This window comes from Castanea sativa, chromosome 12, assembly GCF_040712315.1.
Source record: "Castanea sativa cultivar Marrone di Chiusa Pesio chromosome 12, ASM4071231v1".
In the NCBI taxonomy this organism is placed as follows: domain Eukaryota; kingdom Viridiplantae; phylum Streptophyta; class Magnoliopsida; order Fagales; family Fagaceae; genus Castanea; species Castanea sativa.
This window is the reverse complement of record NC_134024.1, coordinates 13636317-13652891: the sequence shown is the minus strand read 5'-3', so window position 1 is coordinate 13652891 and position 16575 is coordinate 13636317. Positions and strand designations below refer to the sequence as shown.

The 16575-nt window shown below is 34.1% G+C and overlaps 2 protein-coding genes across 2 annotated transcripts; one reads left to right on the top strand and one right to left on the bottom strand.

Moving 5' to 3' along the window:
- Positions 1-623: 623 nt before the first annotated feature.
- On the bottom strand, positions 624-5243 carry LOC142619274 (DNA-directed RNA polymerases II, IV and V subunit 6A-like). The gene is made up of 6 exons (XM_075792333.1): positions 5017-5243; positions 2243-2276; positions 1981-2153; positions 1832-1883; positions 1233-1300; positions 624-958 (listed from the first exon to the last, which is right to left on the bottom strand). The coding sequence occupies exons 1-6, from the start codon at positions 5049-5051 to the stop codon at positions 889-891; spliced, it is 432 nt and encodes a 143-aa protein (XP_075648448.1). The 5' UTR covers positions 5052-5243; the 3' UTR covers positions 624-888.
- Positions 5244-14831: 9588 nt separating this feature from the next.
- On the top strand, positions 14832-16575 carry LOC142621019 (putative (S)-N-methylcoclaurine 3'-hydroxylase isozyme 2). Its single transcript, XM_075794340.1, has 2 exons — positions 14832-15812; positions 15904-16575. The coding sequence occupies exons 1-2, from the start codon at positions 14925-14927 to the stop codon at positions 16507-16509; spliced, it is 1494 nt and encodes a 497-aa protein (XP_075650455.1). The 5' UTR covers positions 14832-14924; the 3' UTR covers positions 16510-16575.

Here is a 16575-nt window from a genome sequence, read left to right as displayed (position 1 = left end):
ATAGGTGCAGTCTGAATACAAAATATGCTACTCCCTTCTCTTATATATACTAATAGTAAATCTTATGAATTTTATATATAATAATAGTAAATCTTATGATTTAAATTCATAATGAAACTCACCAATAACCTTTTTTTAGGGGTTTAATTGCCCAAAATATAGAAAAAATAGAGAATTAAAAGTCCCTTTTCAAAATTCCCCTTTTACTTGGTTTGTTTAGATAAAAAAACCTTTTGTGAAGAGAATTTGTTTAGATAGAAAACCCTTTGTGAAGAGAATGGAGACCATAGAGAAATATGAAAGGGAAAATGGATGTTGACAAAATTCATTTGTTTTTGGAAAATAGCAAGAGAGGATTGTGTGCTTTTTTTTTTGGGAGGGGGGAGGGGGGGGGGGGGGGGGGGGAAGTGAATGGATTGTGGAACACTTCATTCCCCTCATCAACTGAGAGAAATTTACACTTTCATGGTTCATTTAGATTGAGGAAGAGAGTAGAGTAGAGTAAATTTTGCTAAAAATTCGCCTATTTTCAACTAACTCTACTTTACTTCCCTCCACTCTCCCTTCATTCTCCCCCCCCCCCCCCCCCCTAAATCCAAACGGGCCATTACTCTACCTGTACATTTTTCTCTTTTTGGGAGTAAGGTTCCATTCCTTCATGTATCATGTTCATTGTACACACACACACACACACAAAAAGGTCAAAAAAGAGTTTAACAGTCACTACATATTAATGTCAGTCATATTCACGATTACACACAGAAATCAGTAGCAATAAGTTAAAACAGTTCCATTTTTTTTTAATTGGCCAGTAGAAAGGAGCTTCAAACTTTCAATTCACATCATACAGAACTCCCATAGTCCATCAATGACTGATCCAAAAGCAGATCAATCGCCCCCCACTTGCCTCTTCCATGAGTCTTCCACAATCAATTCATCAACTCCCCAGTCTTCATAACTGTTAAAATCATACAACCAAATAAAACAAAGAAGAATATATCAGAGACGCACAACAACAAAAAACCATATTCCCAAATTTTTGAAGGACATGTACCCACACGTAAAAAAGGGATAAAAAAAAAAAAGAGAGAGAAAAAAAGAAGGCAACTCTCACATAGAAGCACTAATGCCAAACATTTTATCTTAGGTTACAATGTGAAGATGAAGTGTTAGAAAACAATTTTCTATGAAAACAGGGGAAAACATCAGAAACTTTGACTTAAGAACCTTACCTTCCATCTGGCAGGTAGCGGCGGATGGTGAATGGTACTTTCCGCTGACGAAGCTCCTTCATTGCTATCTGACACGTATAAATAAGGTATCACTATTGCTTCTAATACAAACACACTGACATACCCCAAATAAGATTAAAAAAAAAAAAAATTAGCTATAAAAGATTTTATCATTCTTATCTTGAAACATATTAGATTACGACACACAAGGGGAACTCCACTTTATTATCCTATAAAAGTGAACCTTTCACCTATTCTAGACAGACCTTTGAAGATTAAGAATGGTAGAATATTAGTAGATAATTTGGGTAACTGCAAACTCTAATGCTCTAATTTAGATGCCCTGTTTTATTTGGAGACAGAAAAGAGAACTTCTTGTACACATTCTCTGACCAAAGTATATTGATTTATAAAAGAACCCAACAGTCAGCCCATAAATACAACAATGTCAACTTTATGCATGTCAAGAAAGTGATGAGGTTGGAGGTTTGATAGCATCATTCCATGGGTTTGGCAAAGGGTATCCTGACTAATAAAAGAGAATAATAAATGGATGTGCCTTTAAAATGTCATCCAACACGGCCGTTAGGGAATCTAACCTCAAGTGGATCAGTTTCACCCTCCAACTCGACCATCACAGGTGCGTTCATACTGCTCAAAAAGGAGATACATTATTGAATCCACCCAACTTGATTAGAGTAAAATTTAGACAGTCAGGCCAATATAAGAAAAAAGAGAGAAAAAAAACCTGATCTGCAGAGCACGGGTACCCAATATTCTAGCGCGCTCATATTTTGTCATATATTTAGAGGTCTTACGAGGACGTTCAACTGGTTCCGGCTCTTCTTTATCCTCACCTTCAACAAGGTCTCCAGGAACGTCTTCATTGGCATTATTCTCTGGATCCTCCTCTGCACCTTCCTGTCCATCATTCAGCCAATATATTAATCAAATTGATTTAAAAAGGTAAATGTTCTCTTCAGGAAGGAATCAAATAAATGATTCTTTACCTCGATCTCGGGCTCTGGCGGCTCATCCTCATATCTGCAGCAAAAACATTTGCAAGGTACTTTTTAACAGGATTATTGAAAAAAAACAGTTCTAGAATCAAAGATTCGAGCTACCAATGCCAAGAATAGACATACGCATAAAAGTTATTCAAGTTAGAATTATTGCAAAGAATCAATAACGTTTCAAGTGACAGACATTTGAGTGATCATCTGTATCAAAACTGCTGTTATGTAAAAAAATCAAAATTAATCATAAGAAGGATGTTTCTACATTTCATGACCTATGTGACAACTAAAGTGAAACAGGGACAACTTAGGCAACTAATTAGTGAACATAAACTCATGCCATGCAGCATGCAGCATGTATCATTGTCATTACTTGCAATTACAGACTGTCAAAAAACAGCTGTGATTCTAGTGAAATTTTTAAGTTTTAGTATTAAAAAGAGAGATCGTGACAAAGAGAGCTATGTGAAAAGTTATTGCATTTTCCTTTTGAAAGCAGTCAAAATGAGACTTAAATTACTAAGCTGTTGCCTAGATGAACACCATATCCAAGTATCTACCACTGACTACTTTCAAAGTTCATGTTGGCTTTATAAAGGGATGATAATTGCACCCTATGAGAGAAATGGATGCTGGAAATTTGTGTCGCCAGGATTTCACCTTCCAAAGACCAAAGTGGGGAGGTAATGCATACATACATATAATGGAGGGGCCATCTTCAACAAGCATAAGATTTATCAAGAGTTGGAACTTGTGGACAGATAGTAATAATAAAACGTAAGATAGTATCTGGATTAAAAAAAAGAAGTAAGATAGTAACAGACTAAGAAGATGTGGTTTTAACCCCAATGGGTAGCACAAAAGGCTATGGACCATGCCTCATGAGGCAGACGTCAGTAGTTCAAATATCCCCTCCACCTCCCCCTTGGGGCCAAAACTCACTTATAAAAAACAATTATGTTTAGATTGAAAAGATTGCCTCTTTAAAACAGCCAATGCTAGCACTGCACTCATTAAGAAGTGTCCATTCAACAAAAATATGAAGTAGATTAAAAAGCATTGTTTTAACATAGTGAAGTCCCATGCAGGCTAAACAAAATATGGTACTGCAAGATTTTTCCTAATTTTAGTTAAATTTCAGACGCATTAATTTGAGAAAAAAATAATAATCAGAGACTCCAGGCTGGCAGATTAATTGGACCTATAGACTAGGCACCTCCAAAAGAAGAAATCAGGCAAGTAACTTTCTAGGACAGTATATAGGGCCTCAAAAGCCCATTTAGAGCATTTGAATTGGACCTTTCATGGGCTGGTGGCAACTGAATAACTTTCATCCAACCCCTTTCTTTCAAAACTCATTGTGCCTTTCCATTTTTAGACTAGCAATGGATCCTGCTGGTGTAACATTCTTAACATAATATCACATGAAAATAAACATCATTCCAAGAATACCCACACTATCTTAAACTCACCAAAAGGAGCACAAATTCCCATAACAATCAAGTTGAGGTTCTTTTGGACAAACCATACCACAATTTTTGGGCATCACAAATACCTTCAATTACGAGGATGAGCACATTAGTTTTATCTCTAGCTCTGCAAACTTTAAGCTCCCCAAAAAATTCAATAAATCAAATTGTATCTACTCTATCTATACCAGTGACAGTGTTTATCATATATAATGCACATCAAACAACAACAATCAAGCCTTAGTCCCAAATATTTAGAGTTAGCTGTAAATTCTCAATAGACCAACAAAATTGGGATCAACCACATGTATTCTTTTCCACCATTCTATATCTAGGACATCACAAGCTTAAAAACAAAAAGAATTGTTTTGGCACTAACTTATCACAATAACCCAATCTCATGTCATATAGATCACTTAGTCTATTCTCTAATTTCAGGGTTTTAATCCAATCCTTTGACCTACAAATCACGGAAGAATTTATTCAAAATACAGAGTTACTACTAGTTTTTGATGAATTTATCTTTTGCTAAACCATTTATTATACACACACACACACACACACACACACACACACACACAAAAACCGTAAATAATACTAAAGACTAACAAGTGAAAATGCACAAAATCAGCACAAATTTCACATCCCAATAAGCTCAATATTTGGTTGCCATTACATATGTAACTTGTAGCTTTCACAGAGAAACAGAAAGTTAAAAAGCTGCAACTGCAACCCTTCTTGCAACCCTTCTTGCCTTAATTTTTCAAAAACCACTAAAAGAAAGTAAATAAATAAAACTAATCTGTCTAGAACCCCACAAATAAGTAGGAAAAAAAAAATCTACTGCAGAAAATTCAACTACCAATAAATATAACAAGCATCAACCACATTCCCAGCATCCAATCAATAACTCTGAAATCAGATATATCCCATACCCATCTCGCATAACACAAAGTACCCAAAAAAAAAAAAAACCAATTCAGAAACTTTAATTTCCCCAAAAACCTATATACCATCAAAACTAAATCTGACCTAAAAAAACAAAACAAAAACCCAGAACCTTACTCAATCCGAAGATGTTCTATACATCATATATGTGGTAAAAGGTTGTCTTAGGTTCAGTTTTCATGCTACAAGATCATGGAAAATTTTTAAGAAAGAAAAAGAAAAAAAGTATTTTGGTTTCTTTTTTCTAATTCATTGACCAAGCGTAGCTCATATAAATAGGAATCAAAAGCAAAATATGAAACGCAAAATATATATGTGTGTGCGGTTGTGGGAAAGAGATAGAGAGAGAACCCCATGTCCAAATCATTGTAATCTTCATCGGCCATTGTTGATTGCTGAAGAAGAAGAAGCTTTTGCTTTTCACTCTCCCCTCTGCTTCCTCACCAAAACCCTCAGTCAGTCGAAGAACTAGCTAGAAAGTAGAAACCCTTGTCGACCATCCATATATATATATATATATATATATGGAAATATCAGTCACTAAGTCCTGTTTGTTTCAAATAAAAACTTTTTATTACTCAGTTTCTTTCGGCAATAATGATTTCTAAAATGAGTTATTTTTCAAAAAATATAAAATTACTTATTTTTTTTTAATTTAACAGTAGCTTTAAATGAGCGGAAAAAATAATCTTTTAACTTTTTTTATTTAGTTTATGAGATAGAGTTGTTTTAAATAAAAATTAATAGAAAATAATCTTTAAAAATAGGTCATATTTTTTAAGTTGACCAAAGATAGTTTTATTTTTATTAATTTTTTCTTCTATTACTACCGATCACTGAAAAATTGAAAAATTGAAAAAATGAGTTAAAAATAAAATTTTCTTAGATTTTAAAAAAAAATTTGATAGTTGTTTTTTTTTTATTTTTATAATTGATATAAATAAATAAAAATTTCATAAACCTCCCTAAAGTTTTTAAAAATGGCTAATTATAATTTATTCACTTGTGGTTTGGACAAAATTTAAATTGTCTATTCGTGATTTAAAATTTGACACTTTACTTATTTGAAGTTAGCTGAGATAGGATTCTATAACCTACTTTCGTTAAAAATGATATTAAATATATAATTTTGCTCTCATTTTATATCTCTCTCCTTCAAAACATAAAAAACATAAAACAACAAGGGAAAACTAGATCAAAAAGTGAGAGTTTAGTAAAAATTAAGAACAAACATTAGTCTCAACTTCCATCAATACTTTTTAACATTATTCAAAAACAGAAAACTCCCTCAAATCAAGCAACTAAAATTCTTATTTTATATGACAAATGAATCAAAAACTCCATAATCTCATTGAAATCTTAATAATGAGAATGTGGAAAAATACTTGATGATCAAATATGATGAGTATACTTTCATAGAAGCTAATATTTCACATGATCAACTGAAGGAAATTGAACATCTCCAATCATATTATGATTTCAATCAAACTCTACATATCAAACCATATGCTTGTTTAAAAACAAGACACAAAGAAATATATTTTTTTTTGAAACATTATAAGGAAATCAAAAGTACCACCAAAAATTTAAAAAAAAAAGGTAAAAATGCAAAACTGGCTCTCTAACTTTCATCGTTTTTCATTTCAGTTCTTTAACTTTCATTTTTGTCAATTCAAAGCTCTGTTACTGCTCTGTTAGTGCTGCCGTTAGACCCACTAAAACGACGCCATTTTGGTTGTGTGTGTCTGTGTTTTTTTATTTATTTTAAATTCGGAATTAAAATAAGAAAAATCAGGAAAAAAAAAAAACATTAAGGGGAACGACGTCGTCATTCCCCTTCCCCTGAAATCAAAAGAAAACCCAAGTACCCAAATCCCTAACCCGTGAAACTTTGAGAAAGAGAGAGAGAGTGAGGCGGTTTGAGAGAGAGAGAGACTGAGTTCACCGCCACCACCTACCGTAAAATTCGCCGCGTATTGCCCAAAATTCCAAGTGGGATTTTGAAGGAAGCAAGGGATTTCTTGAAGGCTTGTCTTGTGTGGAAACCCATGTTCAGGTTCACGGTTGAGGTGCTCTTGGATCATCCCTTTCTTGCCGGCATGGATGAACCTGAGCTACTCGCTGTTCCTAGTTCTTCTTGCATCGTTTTTTCAGTGTAGCAGAACGATGATTTTGTGCATTGTTCTGATAGCCTTTGTGCATTGTTGCTGAATTGATAATGTTGGCATCGTTCTACATTGTTCTGATAGCCTTTGTGCATCTCTCTTTTTCTTGTTTTTTTTTTTAATTTCTCTATATCTGTTTCTTTGATGATTGGAATTTGGTTTGAAAAACTTATGATTTCTCTTTTGTTGAATACTGTTATGATATATGGTTTTTATTCTTTAGGTTGAGAACCATATGGGTTATGTTGTAACTTGAGATAATCAAAAGACTGAGAGAAGACAATCAAAAGATTCAATTTTGTGCATATTTTTTGTACTTATGAATTCTGTGATGGCAAAATTCTGCGCAAACTGTGGTGTACTTATGAATTTGTATATTTTGTAACTTGCTTTTTGGCCAAACCAAAGGAAATTACATCAGAGTATACATTCACACAGTAGGCAATTTGTCAATTTTCAACTATACAAAGTTTATTAGCATATTAGGAACAACATTCTCAAAAGAGTCCTTCAAAGTGTCACCTGCCATTCAAAGTCTAGCTAGTTAATGTTGTTCCAAAGTTTGAAACAATGTCCACCAATTCCATACTAGACAGATTACAATACAACTATCAGAAGTAATCCAGTTTACAGCATAACAAATGATGACATATTGAAGTAAGAAAAATTTAAGGGATCTATCTACATGCTAAGATTGTTTTGATTAGATGAAAATTGACAATCCACTAAGCGGCAGAAGCAATTACATTGATATAAAACAAATCCACATCAATGCTAGTAGTAGCAATTTTCATCTATCAAAATAAGAAAAATTTAAACAAATCCACCCCTGCCTTACCTTTTCACTTTAACGTCACAAAATAATTTCAATGTTAGTTAGCTTGCTTCAAAAACTAACTTGCCTTAATAGTTTGGCAATAACATCACAAAATAATAGCCGTGTGACAATGTTTAACCAATTACATAACAAACTATGCCTAAATTTTGAAGTACTGTTGCTAGAATTAACTAAGTTCTGCTGATTTGTTGACTATTAAATTTCTGCAGCTTTGTTGACTACCATCAACTCCTGCTCTAGATCTCTTCGAGTTCCCCTCAATGTTGACAGTTTGGAAGTGAAAAGTATACAGACATTAGAAGTTGACATCAAAAAGATATAAAAGTAATATATGTGAACATTAGTAAAGTTCATTCTAACACAAAATATATTTGATCTAAATAAAGAGTTCAACCAGAAAGCAAAGCTGGATATGGCATCATTACTTTCAGATTTGTTTTTTGCTAAGTAATAATTGACATTTATTAGATAGAAGGATAGCCTTGAGTTACACATTCATTTATGCATACAAAAGAATCCCTAAAGAATAAAGCACCATCCATGGTCTCTCACATGCCCTATATCACCTATTAAATTCTCCAAAAATCATGTCCAAGTCTCCTTATTTTTTGCCTAAGCAGCAACATAAGCAATTGGGTACATACCATCATTTCCATCTATACCCACAACTGCTAGAAGTTGGCCAACAACTACACCCTTCAAATGACAAGCATCTAAGCTTATCAATGGTCTATAATGTCCAACAAATTCCTCTTTACATGCAGCTAAGCACACATAGGCCCTCTTAAAATTATGACCAGAGACGGCAATTGTGACTCCAGCTGTGGTACCTGGGTTAAATCTTCTCAACTCCGCATAATAGCGTCTGACCTTGGTGTATTGCTCATAAAAGTCCCCTCTTACCATGCCTCTAGCAATGTCTCTAGCTCTATATGCCTTTGACAAGGCAAGCTCCACAGTAACATCCCGCCCCACTGCAGCTACCAAATCTTTTAGCTTTAAATTCAATATTAGTTCGAAATTGATCAACATACTTTTCTGCCACCCAATGTGCAGAAACTTGCTTGCTATGGAAAGATCTAATGCATGTATGAGTATCATACATCGCACTAATCCGGAAGTTCGCCTCCTTATCAATACTTGCAGACACTTTCCAAGGACAACCTTCAACACATTTATACCTCACCGTAGTCTTCTCATTCTTTGACAACTTGATTCCATATCCATACTTCAATTTGTAAGCTCGTGCAAACTCTTTGAACTGCTTGTTGTCCCTAAGTGACATCCCCAACACAAACTCAGGATCCTTTAAATATTCACTTCTGAATTCAGGTAATTTTTTCTTTTGCTCACTATCAGAATTGTTGAGAGAATGCAGCTGGTCCGAGGATGCATCGTTGGATCCACTTGGAATTTCATCCAATGGCCAATTAAAAAGAGTTGGAACTAGATCTAGGTGGGATAGTGATTGGTTTGCAAAATTAGGTGGGTGTGACAATGGATGGATGACATTTGTGAGTTCTTGTGAGGGCTGATTGTTATGGGTTATGGTGGGCTGAATTGTGTAGTCATCCACAGTAATTTCATACAATTGTTCATTGGCTGGGTCATCATAGTCAGAGTCAAATCATTCATAATCCACATCTCCCATGACATCATTCCCATCCTTGGCCCTAACACCATTCCCTTCATCGACTACATTACCACCCTCCTCAAACTCATCATCCGCAAGAGCCTTATTCCCATCCTCAACATCAACTTCATCAATACCACAACCAACCAAATTTGCAGCATCAACAACACTGACATCCCTAACTAACAATTGTTTCTGAACAAGGGTTGCATGTTCTACATAAATGTCTATTTTAGGATCAATGGGGTCAAGACACTTAAATAATTCATGAGTATCACCATCAGCAGACAAATATCTTAGGCCATTGTCAAGATCCAACCCAGGCACAAGATAGTAAAACTGGAAATAATCCAATACCCCCAACTCCGCATAATAATTCTAAACCTCTGGTACAAAAAAGCAATCTAAATCCACATTATCATAAACTTTCACCTTGCCACCTATATACTTCCTCTTTTTAACTGAGTGGTGCAATACTCCATTGTAATGAAGAACTAATGTAAAATTCTGACCAATCATCTTCCCTTTGAAAGTTTAAAATGAAAAAAGTTAGCACACAACATAAGTATTTTATCCGACAAAGACAGTGTTTAATAACCCCACACACACCATTAGCCCAATAGAAAAATAAAGTGCTAACATCTAAATACCCCGTACAACAAACAATTCCTCCAAGTGGGGATCAAATTATTTCGAAACAATAAAATTGCATGTGAAGATGTTCAGCAAATAGACAATATATATATATATATATATATATATATATATATATATATATATATATATATATATATATATTATCCACTCAAAAAAAGAAAAAATAAACCATATAAAGTAGAATATCCCATTCTCACCTAACAATCAACAAAGTCCAACACAAACAAACAAAATGCAAAAAAAAAAAAAAAAACTTTTCAACAGAAAAAGTCACTAGCTTTATATAACACACAACTCATTGTTCTGCTACTACATATACCCAAAAAAAAAAACACACTAAAAGTATTCTTGTGCTTATTCTTTGCTAGGTGAAGGTATTTATGAGAGAAGTGTTGGTGGGTGAAGATATTTATGAGATGACCCATTTATATACAGATTAGTTTAGTTTAGTCATTAAGCTGCAAAAATATACCTACAAAGTGCCTGAGAAAGAAGCGGAGGACAGGCGAGGAGGAGCTACGGTAAGGCAAGGCAAAGCACACCTATCACTGATTCAGAGCAGTGAGGGTGGGGGTGGTTTACACGGTGAATTTTACGGTGGGGTGGTGTTGGTGAACTTAGTCTCTCTTTCTCTCAAACCGGCTCACTCTCTTTCTTTCTCAAAGTTTCACGGGTTAGGGATTTCGGTACTTGGGTTTTTTTTTTTCCTGATTTTTCTTATTTTAATTTCGAATTTAAAAAAAAAAAACACAACTAAAATGGCGTCGTTTTAGTGGGTCTGACGGCATCAGTAACAGACCAGTAACAGAGCCTTGAATTGACAAAAAATTGAAAATTAGAGGACTGAAATGAAAAACAGTGAAAGTTAGAGGGTCAGTTTTGCATTTTTGCCAATATAAAATGTCGATTCCAACAACACTGTCAAACTCAACGAAAACCCACAATAAAAAAAAACTACAGAAAAGAAAAAGTAGGAAAATGATATGCAGAAGCTGAGAAAATGCAATTACAATGACAAATTCATACAGATATGAACAGGGGTCTTAAAAAGCAGAGCACCAAAGATCCAATCCCACAGAATATCTCATACAAAACCCTCACTCTTGTTCTTAATTTTTATTAAACCCTCACCTTTTAATTTTGTATTCCTTTGTTCTTTTATGTTTTGGAGGAAAGAGACATAAAATGGGAGCAGAATTACATATTTAGCCTCATTTTAAATAAAAATAGGTTACGGAATCCTAACTGAGCTAATCTCGGGTAGCTAAACTGTCAAAAATTAAACCACAGATAGACAACTTAAATTTCTATCAAACAACATGTAAGTAAGTTACAATTAACCATTTTAAAAACTAGACCTAACTAGGAGCTTGGGTTGTAAGCTTAACAAAAAAAAAAAAAAAAACACTTTACATCATTTAATTTTAATTCACTTTCATTTTAGTATATAATATTTTTTTTTGAGAAGAACATTTATAGTATATTAAGTTTAACGGTTGTTAATTTGTTCATTAAAACATTAATAACATAAACACTCTTTATTCTTTAGTCTTTGTCTATTGTTGACTTGTCGTCGTTAAAAAATTTCATTTACTCCTCATTCTTGTTTTATATTTTAAAATTTAATAAACTAAAATGGTAATTTTCAAATTTAGTGGACTAAAATAATGACTCAAAGTTAATAAATTAAAAGATTTGGTTAATGTATACCCTTAGAGAATACATTAATAATTTATTTTAAGAAATTTTTTTATGGAAAATTAAAAAAATTATCAAAAAATTTAATCACTTTTTTACTTTTTTATAAAAAAATTTATAAAATGGTTTACTAATATATGTCTTAAGGGCATACATTAGTAAAACCCTAAATTAAAATAACAAATTTTAAATTTACCGAAATAAAATAATAATCAATGGGATGTAAAGTATATTTTTTTATAAAAATTTTAATAAATTTGGGAATTGGACCGGTTCAACCAGTTTTTAAATAATTGGTGACAAGTGCTGAAAGTAGAACAAAACTAAATCAAATGGAAAAAAAAAAAAAAAAATTGAGTCCGTAACGTCTATTGCTTTTGATTTGGTTTTTGGTTTGCATGTTTGATGGATATTGCTGATTGAACAGAAAAGCTTTAAAAACCATGTATAAAAATCCTTTTGGATATTCTTTTATTGTTCTAGAATCTCAGTTTTGTTAGGTGACTAAATGTGTGTTTGTATAAATTGTTGAAAAACAATGTTTTAGATTTAAAATGAGTATTTGTAAAAATGTTACTAGGAGTTCTAAGTTTTAAAAACTTGTTTTTAGACTCCAAAGCGTTTAACCAAATAGAACCTAAGTCAATTGTGGAGGAACTACTATTAAATTTGGAGGAAAGCTCACCTACAAAATCATTTCTTTAATAGTTTCATAGTATGCACCTAAAAGTAAGGTTTTCAAACCCGGATTGTTCATTGAACTGTAAAAGAGAGATGTTCAAGGTTTTTGAGGTCGAACTGAGATTGAACTAGGGTTGAACCGTGATGACGTCATAATTAATTTTATAATTATTTAAAATATAAATAATTATATTAAATTAGTACAAATATTTAAAAAATTAACTAAAATAGTGCAATTAAATATAGAGATCTATTATTCCTCTATATAAACAAAGAAACCTATCTTTCAAATGTATTTTCTACATCATAATTCATAACTTTAAGAAATATTAAATTCTAGTATTTTTTTTACGTTGATTAGTTAAATCTGTGATAATATCTAATAATGTAATAATTAGAATAAAAAATATATATGGTATTTGTGTAATTGTATTGCATGTCCGCAATGTGGCACTTAAAAATTACCAATGCATTAATTTTTTTTAAGAGAAATGATATGTTCACAATATTTTCACAACATTTTTACAACAAATCCTAAGTGGCAGGTTGTTACTAGATGTTATTGTTGGAGCAAAAAAGTAATCTTAACGTTAGGTTCAAATTTGAACCAATAGCAACTAACCACCTATAATTTATTGTGAAAATATTATAAAAATATTGCAGACATAACAACTTTTTTTTAAAATGATGAATGGATGATATTTGTATTGCATTGCATGTCTACAACGTGGCCCACTAGTAATATAAGAATCAGCTCTTTTCTTAAAAATAAAAGCAAAACATAAAAAATTAAAAACTTCAACCACTAGCAAACCAAAACGTGGCACTCCAATTAATTCTCCCACCTACCCCACCTACTACCTTGACCACTTCTCTTTCTTAACTTTTGGCCGTTAAAGCGGCGAAAATAGCAAATTAGCCATTACTTTCCAACTATATAGTTAGCAGTTCCTCTTTACAAACTATATTTTTTACCAGCATCTCAAGTCTGAAAGACTCGATTTTGGGCCTAAAAATCGAGTTTTTGAGGGTCGATTTTTAATGTCTGATGTGTCATTTTTTCCACGTGGAATCTACCTGGAAATCGAGTCTCTAAGACTCGATTTACAAACCCAAAAAAAAAAAATCTAAGTCTTTTACCATTCGTTCCTTGAAATAAACAACAACCATCAAAATCCATCCACCACGGGAAGATCACGACTGAGCAGAACCCAGCACGCACACAAAAAAAAAAAAAAAAAAAAACCAATGCTCTAGATCCACGGTTGCCTGGGTCGCGCGACCTGGGCGCGGCGGCCTGGGTCAGTGTGGGTCGGCGGCGGCTGGGCTTGTGCAGATCAGTATGAAGGAGGAAGAAAGAAGCAGACGGAGAGTAGTGAGGAAGAAAGAAGCAAATGGAGAGGTAGTGAGAAGAGAGACATGATGACTAGATGTGAAACGCAGAAAAAAGAAAAAAATAAGGAGAAAATAAGAATAGATATAAGATATAAATCGAGTCTCTAAGACTTGATTTCCAACTAGACGCCACGTGGAAAATATGCCACATCAGACAGAATTAGACCATAAAAATCGACCCTTAAAGACTCGATTTATAGGCCCAAAATCGAGTATTTTAGACTCGAGATGCTAGTAAAAAATATAGTTTGTAAACCGTAACTGCTAAGTATATAGTTGGAAAGTAATGGCTAATTTGCTATTTTCGCCCGCTAAAGCAATAAAGCCATAATTCATTATTCCAATCTTTCTCCTTTCTGTGCTTCTGTGAGCTCTCTATCTCTACTTTGGTCTTCGTCCTGGAGTAGCCTACATCTGTTTGCTGGGTTTCTTCTCCACAATCAACAATTTGCTCTTTCATCAGCGGTCTCTTTGTGTTTGCATCTGTGTTTGTGTTTGTGTTTCTGTTATCAATCAAAAAGAGTTCATTCTCTTGATTATCAAAAAAATAAAATAAAAGCTCTCTATCTCTCTCTGCAGCAGATTTGAAGATTGTGAATCACTGAAGCTTAAGCACTTCCAAAAATTGTTAGATCTCCTTCTAATCTTTGTTCTTCTTCGTTTTCTTTCATTTCTTTTTCATTTCTTCTAGATCTGATCTTAACTTCATACCGGTGTACCCAAAATTCACCGGAAAAGCTGAAGCAAAAAGAAACCGTTCGAACCTCAAAAATCGGTCACGGTTCTCAAAATCGTACGGTCCAACTACGGTTCGCACGGGTCCTTACTTTTTTTTTTCCCCATAGAACGGTTCTTGAAGCTTAAAAAACTGCAAAATTGAGAGGTACGCTGTTTTTTCGGTCGGACCATACGGTTCGGTCCGAGTTTCACAACCTTGCCTAAAAGTAAGGGCTAAGAATGACATGATCACTATCCAACAACCATCGAGAATTAAAAAAAGCACAAGTGGTTTCTTCCATTGACTATTATAGTTTTAACTTACAAATTAAATCAACTAGTTGTTAAAGATGCTTCCAAATTCCAAATAAGTTAAGAATAGATTATGATAAACAAAATGATCAACTGCTCCTACCATCTTTTAAGTTGAGCTATATGTCAGTTCATCCTAAATCACAATCTGCTTCACAAATTCATGGATCAAGCAAGAGAATTCAATTTCCTACCCCCTTTCTTTTTCCTTCTTCTTCCGCTTCTCTTTTTCATCTTCAAGCACATCAGTTCTTTATCTTCAAAAAGGCTACCTCTTCCACCAGGTCCAAAACCATGGCCTATCATAGGCAACATTCTCCAAATGGGAAAAATGCCTCACCTTTCAATGACCCACTTTGCACAAGTTCATGGCCCTCTCATTTCTCTAAGGCTTGGCACTCAACTCCTTGTTGTTGGATCTTCTCCCACAGCTGCAACTGAAATTCTCAAGACCCATGATCGTTTACTCTCAGCTCGATATGTTCCACAAGTCACTCCCTATGATGACTCTGTCCGTGATGGTAATTCGCTTGTTTGGGCCAGTGGATGCAAGGACAAATGGAAGTTTTTAAGGGCCTTATGCCGGACTGAGTTATTCTCAGCCAAAGCAATAGAGTCACAGGCCATTTTGAGAGAGCAGAAAGTAGGTGAAATGGTGGATTACTTGGGGAGCAAGGAAGGAAAGACAGTCCATATTGGAGAAATCGTCTTTACCACTATTGTCAACACATTGACCAACCTTTTTTTCTCAAAGGATTTAGTTGATTGGGAAAATCAAGAGGAGGCTTGTGGACTGAAGGATATGATTAGGAGGATTATGGAGTCGGCAACCACTCCAAATATAGCTGACTTTTATCCCATATTTGCAGGGTTGGATCTTCAAGGTTTAAGAAAAAATGCCTTCAAGTCTGTTAAGGAAATGTATGGTGTGTGGGAAGTTCTAATCAAGGAAAGAAGAGAGAGCCAGGGTTATGGTGTTAAAAAACTTGATTTCTTGAATGTTTTCCTTGCAAATGGGTTCACTGATGATCAAATCAATATATTAGTTGCTGTAAGCAAACTAGTCTATTTTCTTGTTCACACAGTTTTCAAATTTTTTATATGAATATGCACCAATTTAAAGATTTAAACTTTCTTTGCAGGAGTTGTTCACTGCAGGGACAGACACTACTACCTCAACGGTAGAATGGGCAATGGCTGAGTTGCTCAAGAATAAAGAAGCCATGAAGAAACTTCAGGAAGAGCTAAATAAAGAAATCAATACAGGATCAATAAACGAATCTCATATTTCCCAACTCCCATATTTACAGGCTTGTGTTAAGGAAACACTACGACTTCACCCACCTGCCCCATTCCTTCTTCCTCACAAAGCTCTTGAAACTTGTGAGGTTATGAATTACACAATCCCAAAGAATTCTCAGGTGTTTGTGAATGTTTGGGCAATTGGACGTGATCCCACAATCTGGGAAGATCATTTATCCTTTAAACCAGATAGGTTCCTAAGCTCAAATTTGGACTTCAAAGGCCATGATTATGAGTTTTTACCCTTTGGTGCAGGAAGGAGAATTTGCCCTGGCCTACCCATGGCCACTAAGCAAGTTCAATTGATTCTAGCCTCTTTGGTCCATTGCTTTGATTGGTCTCTTCCAAATGGTGAAAATCCTACAAATTTGGATATGATTGAAAAGTTTGGCATAACATTGCAGAAGGAACAACCTTTACTAGTTATCCCAAAACAGAAACTGTAAAATTTAGACAGGCTACTTTTTATTTCAATGTTGGTTTTGTTATCCATCACTTGTGTGATTGTTTTT